Source organism: Phascolarctos cinereus, unplaced genomic scaffold, assembly GCF_003287225.1.
Source record: "Phascolarctos cinereus isolate Bilbo 61053 unplaced genomic scaffold, phaCin_HiC Scaffold_9;HRSCAF=440, whole genome shotgun sequence".
Taxonomy (NCBI): Eukaryota; Metazoa; Chordata; class Mammalia; order Diprotodontia; family Phascolarctidae; genus Phascolarctos; species Phascolarctos cinereus.
In genome coordinates, this window is record NW_027556402.1 from 250,225,025 (window position 1) to 250,233,621 (window position 8,597).

General features: G+C 38.7%; 1 protein-coding gene across 2 annotated transcripts; it reads right to left on the bottom strand.

Annotated features, from left to right (window-relative positions):
• Window positions 1–6,348: 6,348 nt before the first annotated feature.
• LOC110200702 (olfactory receptor 5B12-like) lies at window positions 6,349–7,750 on the bottom strand. Of its 2 annotated transcripts, XM_020976113.1 has the most exons (2): window positions 6,827–7,750; window positions 6,349–6,369 (listed from the first exon to the last, which is right to left on the bottom strand). In XM_020976113.1, exons 1-2 carry the CDS (start codon window positions 7,730–7,732, stop codon window positions 6,349–6,351), a joined length of 927 nt encoding a protein of 308 aa, XP_020831772.1. In that variant the 5' UTR covers window positions 7,733–7,750. The 2 variants fall into 2 exon arrangements, with proteins under 2 accessions (XP_020831772.1, XP_020831771.1); XM_020976112.1 differs by lacking the exon at window positions 6,349–6,369 and having other exon boundaries at window positions 6,788–7,750.
• Window positions 7,751–8,597: the final 847 nt, after the last annotated feature.

The window sequence follows — 8,597 nt, forward strand, 5'->3', positions numbered from 1 at the left end:
CTATTACCTACCCTAGAATCCCTTAACCCTTTGTCTTTTTATCAGTCACTCTGACCCTGGGTTAGGCCTATCATCCATTTTCTGGTCCTACAAATGTGCTGATAAGTTCCAAAACCATGCAGACTTGTTTCACTACACCTTCATATTGCCTTGTCTCACTTTAACCATGCCTGGCCCAAAGCAATCCACTTATTCTTCAATTAACTTTATGACACTCTTCAAAATAAGCTATTCCAAATGTTATCTCTCCTAAGATCTCTTATGACCCTTCCTCCACTTCAGCAGTGAAAGAGATCATGCCTCTTAAGTTCATTATTTCTTCTCATCTACACCCAAAAACCCTTTTAATTATCCCCTGTTCTCTCCTCTTTGGCTGTATGTCAGAGAAAGAAGTTGGTTTTACCCTTTCCAAGTTTAATCTCTCCATTTGGTTTTTTCATCTCATCCCTCTTTAATCCTCCAGTACTAATACTTAGCATTCATACGGCACTACAGAATTTAGAAGGTGCTTCACAAATTTTATCCTACGTTATCCTCACAACTATGGGAGTAGGTGCTATTAGTACCCTCATTTTACAGAGAAGGAAGCTGAGGAAGACAAAAGTGAAATGACCTGCCCAGGGTGACAAATCTAGTAATTGTCTGAGATCTGATTTGAATTCACATCTTTCTGATTCCAGACTGAGCCCTCTATCCACAGCAACAGCTAGCTGCCTCGAAGAATTTAACCTCTAAATCATTCCTTATCTTTATGTTATTTGCATTCTCACCTTATCCACTTCCTCCTTTCCCACCATCTATAAAAATACCTACAGTCCTCCATCTTTTACAAATGGATCTTGCTTTAAAAACATGATTTTTTTCACACAGCTACCAAATTGATACTCCCAAAGCAAAGATCTACCTTGTTATTCTGATGGTCACTGACCTTTAGTGTGTCCCTTTTGCTTCCAAGATAAAAGACAAATTTCTCCATTTGGCCTTTAAAGCCCTTCTCCATCTGTCTCTAACCTTTCTTTCCAGAGTGATTTCACATTAGGTGAATTCAGGTATTCCACAATCCAGGAAGATTGATCTACTTTACTTTCTCCATCCATAATATCCCATATCCTACCTATGTGCCCTCACACAAGATGCCCCCTATGCCTCAAATGTTCTTTTTAGAATCCCTGGCTCCCTAAAAGGTGCTGCTCAAATGCCAACTTCTATTCTCAAAAACATTCCTGTTCCTCTAATGGCCAATGCTCCCATTCAAATACTGTATATTGACTGAATAGATTTTCTATTGACTTATCTGTGTATATACTGTTTCCTACATGGTAGAATTTACATTCCTTGAGGGCAGGAACTGTTTCTGTTTTGTTTTTTCCTGTAAACACTTAGAGTCCAGCACAATGCCTAACTCAGAGTGGGTACTTAATAAATAATTGAATGAATTAAATCAAACATATTGAAAACTATGGATTAAGAAGACCTAGCAAACAATCATGAAAATTGAGGATTTCTATCAAAATTGTTCATATATTCATAGATGGTGCTAGAAGTGACCTTAGAGGTCATCTAGTCCAATCCCCTCATGTTATTGATAAAGGAACTGAAGCCTGGAGACATTAAATGACTTGCCCAAGGTCTACAATGGCAGAGGAAGAATTAGAACCAAGGTCTCTGGTTTTAAATTCTACTTTTTTAAAAGGAAATCTGGTGTTGTGGGAAAACTGATGAATTCAGAGGTAGGAGAGATGGAGTCTGGTCCTGCCTCTACTGCTAATTTAATCTGTGCCTTTAGCCAAGCCACTTCCCCTTTCTGGTCCTTAGTTAATTTACCAGCAAAATGAAACAGTAAGACTAGATGGGCTTTTCCATGCCCTGAACTGTACAGTATGATCTTTGTATTTACAAGTATTTAAATAATGGTCTAAGATGTGTGGTGTAAGAAAAGTTTTGGCCATTAAAACCAAAATAACATGGATAGCAAAAGCAGGACTTTAAAAAAAAAATCAGAGTTCAAAGTTTTTCTCTTTTTTTTTTTAAGTACTTTGAAATACACAGGGAAATACATAACAAATATATGAACTAGTGGTCCCAGGTGGAGTAGGAAGAACATTTGATTTGGGATGAGAATACCTAAGTTCAAAATCTGGTTCTGTTATATATTATGTGCATTGCCTCAAGCAAGACTTTTACCCTCTCAAAGCCTCAGTTTCCTCACCTGTAAAACCTGATCATCCATAAAGACTTTTCCAACTCAGTCTTATGATCTACTAGCAAATAAGTTTCTAGAGTAAAGGGCAAGTAGTCAGCAAGAAATTAACCCCAAGCCTTACCCAGTTACTTATTATCTCTATGACCCTGCACAGGTCAGACTCTCTCAGCCTCAGTTTCCTCATCTACACAATAGGGGTAATAATTGGACCTGCCTCAAATGATTACTGTCATGATTAAATGAGATTTTTTGTACATCTAAAGTGCTTTGCAAACCTTGAACTGCTAGATCAGGGGTGGGGAACCTGTATCCTCAAGGCCATATGTGGCCCTCTAAGTCCTCAAGTGAGGCCCTTTGACTGAATCCAAACTTCACAGAATAAATCCTAAGTTTGGATTCAGTCAAAGGGCTTCACTTGAGGCCACAGGTTTCCCACCCCTGCGCTAGAACAATGCTAGCTGCCATTTTCATTGATTTGAGTATAACCACGTGGAGTACCATGGAAATGATGTAAAATTTGTGATTTTAAACCTGTATGTACTTCCACCCAAAAACCAAGGATACTCATTTGCCTTTATGTGACATTCATATTGTAGAAGTGAGCGTGAGCTGTTACCAATATTGTCATGTCTGAGACCTACATAGGTCCTTTAGGCTGGTGGCAAGACTTTAATTTCCTTACCAATTTCATTAAGATAGAGTTATTTAAGTAATCTACTTCCTTCTCTTAATATGAGTAAGAAAATAGATATAGAAGTATGCATAGTGATAAATATGTTTGTAAATGTTTATCCATTTCATTTAGATTGTCAACGGTATTGTCATATAGTCGGGGGAAATATTTTCTAATTTCTCTTATATCTTCTTCAGTAATTCAGCTTTTTCATTTTTTAATATGTGCAATTCAGCTTTCTTGATTAGGTTAGCTAATGACATTTCTTTTATTGGTTTTTCAAAAATTATCTACTAGTTTTGTTTATTAATTCAATTTTTGCTTTCAGTTTTGTTAATCTCTTTAATTTTCAGAATTTTTATTTTGTGGGGGTTTTTTAATTTATTGGTTTCTTAGGGGTTTTTTAGTTGTATAGACAATTTTTGATCTGATATTTCTCTTTTACTGATGAAAATGTTTAGAAATATAAATTCTGTCATCAGTATTGTTTTGGCTGTATCTCCAAAATTTTCATGTGTCATTTCATTATTGCCATCACCATTATTAAAATTATTGATTGTTTTCATGGTTTCTTCTTTATGACACACATCCTTTAAGATTAAGTTATTTAGTTTCCAATTAATTTTCACTCTTTGTTTCAAAGGACCGGTACTGAACATAATATGTTTAAAGACAGTCTGGAGTTCATATTCCAGAGTAGTTACCACTCATCTCCTTTCCTGGACCACTGCCACTTAAGAATTCCTTTTTGTTATGAATATCTTTTTTTTTTTTTGGTTAGGCAATGGGGTTAAGTGACTTGCCCAGGGTCACACAGCTAGTAAGTGTTATGTGTCTGAGGCCGGATTTGAACGCAGGTCCTCCTGAATCCAGGGCTAGTGCTCTATCCACTGTGCCACTTAGCTGCCCTTGTTATGAATATCTTAACTCTTCATTTCAAAAGAGAAGACACTGTCCTTGGGTTTGTCCTGGCATCAATCAGTACAGATCAGTGGGAAGGTAATGACACCACCTTGTGTTGTTGTCTTGTTTCAGCAGTGTTTGATTCTTCATGACCTCATCTGGGGTTTTCTTGGCAAAGATACTGGAGTGCTTTGCCATTTCCTTCTCCAGCTCATTTTACAGATGAGGAAACTCCCTTTCCCTTGAAGACAAGGATATTATTTTGCTTTCATGTGGCACTCATATTATAGATCTGAGAGTGACCTGCTACTAATATTCTCATATCTAAGGTTTACTTGAGTCCTCTAGGCTGGTGCCAAGACTCTTAAGGACTGACTACCTTTCCTTACATGTCTTCAAACAGAAGCTTGATCTGGAGAAGAGGGAAGAAGGGGTCTTGTTGGATAAATTCTTTCCATTGCCTGCTGCTAAATGCTCAAAATTCTTGAGTGCATGGATAACAATGCTCAGACTCTTATTGTTGTCTGGATCTTTGAGTCAGTAAACTCACCAGATGAACTGAAGTATGGGAGAACCATTTCTGAACTAATTAATAAATGAATGATAGCTGACCAACTGACTTTACACTGGTCCCGTAGACATTTGTCTGGATGGGGTGAAAGGTGGTTTGCTATGGCTTATGGCCAGGACTGAGGGTGAAGTTTTTAAGTGTATAGGAGCATTGTTTGCTTAGAGGACAGAGGTTGCTCTGAGGATCCACAGTGTTCCTCGTTTTGCTCCCCAAAAAAACACTTTATAGCATACCTGGGTCTGTGTAAATGTATCATTGATTGCTAAAGGGAACTCATGGGTGTATTCAGTTATTGTCAGAGCTTCTCAGTGCTACACAGAGAGTTTGGCTGCTCAACATCAGGGCCATGAGCTCATTAGGTAGAAATCCAATCAAGCCATAACAACAGGAACACTGGCAGGGGGTGAGACAATTCCCTTAGGTCCTAGTGACTTCCCATAATGCAACTTGAAATCATTTGTATGTTTGAAAAAAAAAAACATGTCTCCCCTGGAGGGGAGGGGTTATTAAATGTGAACTAACAGATTTTTGGGAAAAAGTGATGCAAAAAAAAGTAAAGAAATAAGACAGAACTTGCAGTTGTGTTATTTTCGGTCATGTCTGACTCTTTGTGATCCCCATTTGGGGTTTTCTTGGCAAAGATATTGGAGTAGTTCGCCATTTCTTTCTCCAGCTCATTTTACAGATGATGAAACTGAGGCAAATGAAGTGCAGTGACTTTCCCAGGATCACATAGCCAGTAAATGTTGGAGGGTGGATTTGAACTCATGAAGATGAGTCTTTCTGATTCTGAGCCCAGTGTTCTATCCCCTGTACCGTTTAGCTGCTCCAAGACAGAACTGTGAAGCATTACAAATACACAGAAAAAGAGCATAAAAAATTTCCAAAGACAAAGCAGGATAGTCTTACTACTGTTTAAATAAACACTTTAAGACTGTAAATAATGGTTATTTGCAGATTTAAATGCACTCTTGTTTTTATATTGTTTGTAAGTTGAAATGTTCATATTTGTTACTTACTAAGTTCATAATACAAAAAAAAATGTTTCCTCCCCTGCTCCATTTAGCCATCCCCAAATAAATGGGTTATGTGCCTGGTTGAAGATGAGGAAGTAACCCAACTTCCTTTATCCAGCTAACTGAACTTCTGTAGTAGCTACCAGCTTCCCTAATCCACCCAGCCTCAGAGAAAGCCTGTGCCCCCGTTGAAAACAGTCTCCAAGTCCTCTAATCATGTCTTGAAAGGTGAAGATTGAGTCAGTTCTAAAGCAAATGATGTTTAATCAGATCAGATGAAAAGATGGTCTCGTTTACTTCCTTTGAATCTGTGCCAATTAAAATGCCTGGCTTTTGTGGCTCTTTAGGAAGAATGAAATTCAAACACTCAACTTTGGAATCAGAAATTATCAGAGGTAGAAGGGACCTCAGTGGCTGAAGATTCTGACCAATACTTGAACAAGAATCTCCTTTACAATGTGAAGGAGATGACAGAGATGCAATCAGTTATAACATTTTGATCCAATGATAATTTGGTAAGAAGAGGCTGCTATCTCTCTTTCAGTTAGACTGATTGAATAAATACACCCAAGGAGATAGGCATCAAAGACATGAGGAAAGGATATCAATGCAAAACTGGATGATTTTGAATCTCATAACTGCAAACAAAAGAATAAAAAACCCACAGAAAAGAACTTTGTCTTTATTTCTACAGTGAGCTAAAATTTTTATTTCCACTCCTAAAAAAAAGTGTTGATAACATCATGACTTGATGGCAGAAGACTGACTTTATAGTGAGGAAGACTTATGTCAGCATCTTGCTTCTGTGTGACCATGAGGAATTCACTTGACTTATCCTTGTCCCAAGGCAGTCCTCTAAAAATACAAGTTACAAGCAAGCTCCAGATCTGTCTGAGTAGAAGTAGATGCCTGAAGCACCTCATACCAAACAAATTAGTACTGTAGACCAAAAGGAACAAATACATTTGGAAAGAATAGAAATTTACTGTTCTATGGCACTTTTCTCAAAACCATTACCTGAGACAGGTAGTTCAGGTATTTTGATCTCCAAGTCACTTAATAGGCAGGCTAGTAACTTAAACAAGGTCTGATAATGAGAAAGTGAAATAAACACAAAGGCAATTTCTAGTAATTCAATATTTCATATCCCTCTACAGTAAGAGCTATGTCCCTTTGTGAAATGAATTTTCTTTGAACTTCAGAAAATATCATGGGTAGAGGGCTGCAGTTGTGAGAAATTGTTGAGGTTCCCCAAACTCTTATAAACTGAAAATTGGATACTTCATAGTTGGAAACCTACAGGGAAAGACACCAGCACTTCTGATCCATGGAGGCTAAAGAGGGTGCAGATTGAAGAGATACGTACAGTGTTATGACATAAATGGGAAGAAAACACTAGGCTTTCCGCTTAATTGAAAGGATCAGCCTAATGATGACTTTACCCCCTCAGAAAATTTCACAAAAGCTTTTTTGACTTCCTTATTCCTCAGGCTATAGACTAGAGGGTTCAACATGGGAATGATCATTGTATAGAAGACAGATGCTATTTTGTCTGTATCCATGGAATGATTAGAACTGGGTTGTAAGTACATGAAGATTCCTGTCCCATAGAATATGGACACAGCTGTAAGGTGGGAAGTACAGGTGGAGAAAGCTTTTTGTCGGCCCTCAGCTGAACGCATCCTCAGGATGGCAATAAAGATGAATAAATAAGATATCAGGATGACTATGATGGCAAAAAAGACATTGAATCCCACAATAAAGAAGACAATCAGTTCACTGATGTATGTCTCAGAACAGGAGAGAGGCACAAGTGCTGGAAAATCACAGAAAAAGTGATGGACCACATTACAACTACAGAAGTCAAAGCTGAAAGTGTCTCTTGTGTGAATGGAGGAATTCAGAAAACCGCAGACATAGGAACCAATAGCCAGACCCACACACACATTGGATGTCATGGTGGTGGTATAATGGAGAGGCTTACACACAGCTGCATGGCGATCATAGGCCATAGCAGCCAGAAGAAAATTTTCAACAGTGGAAAAGGCTACAAAGATGAAAAACTGTGTAGCACATGCATTATAAGAGATGACCTTGTCCCCCATAAGGAACCCAGCCATCACCTTAGGAGTGATAGCTGTGGAATAGCCAAAATCCACCAGAGACAGGTTACTCAGGAAAAAGTACATAGGTGTGTGGAGGTTGGAGTCACAGAAAATCAGAACAACCATCCCCAGGTTCCCAACCAAGGTGATGAGGTAAATAATAGTGAACATTATGAAGAGGGGGACCTGAAGCTCCGGGGCATCTGTTAATCCTACAAGGATGAACTCATTCAGTTCTGATCCGTTCTCCATAATTGCCATTTGGGAATTGAATCATTGATCTGTGAAAGGAAGAAAATCGTAGGAAATATTAATTCAATGCAATGAATCACATCTAGATATAAACCATTGCCAGACACATACTTTGAATGAGGGGTAGATGTAGGTGCCTGAGGGATAAGGAGCATTGAGGTGGTTGTCAAGGTAATTATTCTAGGTCCTTCTGATTCATTATTACCAAATTCCTTTCTTTTTGAGAGAAAGATTCTTACATACTCTTCCCCAATTTTTTTTAATCTACTGCATTTAACCATTCCAAAAATGCCACATCACAGCTTAAGGTAGAGGTATGCCTTGTCTCTGGGGACAGTGAACATGGGGAGAAGTGTGCTGGTGGGTAGAATGGCAGGGCTATGTCTTTCTCATGAATGTGCATCACACTGATGAAAAATCTTGTGGCAAGAGACTGACCAATGAATCCCATCCTTCTGAGCCTGGGCTGAGGGTTCATCTGATGAAATCTTTATGCACACTTTGGAGCATTCAAAGACATTTTATAGCTTGTTCTGCTCCATAACCATGTAGTGGAGAGGAGTTGTTTTATTTTGAGGTGTGTGTGTGCATGTGTGTTTGTGTGTTTAAGCTATGGAATAGCTTAATTGTTCTCCCCACCCAGTCTGTCTCCTCTTCAGTTCATCCTACATCTAGCTGACAAAGTGATAATCCTCAAGCACAGCTCAGGCCATGCCACTTCTTTGTTCAGAATGCTCCTCCTACTGCACCCTAGGCCATCTCCAGCTGTCCTGATCTGTATCTGGCCACTGGATCCAGATGGCTCCAGAGGAGACAGTGAGGCTGGTGCCTTGGCACAGCCCTACCTCACTTAAATCCAATTCACTTGCACGTC

Coding starts and splice junctions, on each gene's coding strand:
- LOC110200702 (XM_020976112.1), bottom strand. CDS start 7,732: ATGGCAATTATGGAGAACGGATCAGAACTGAATGAGTTCATCCTTGTA.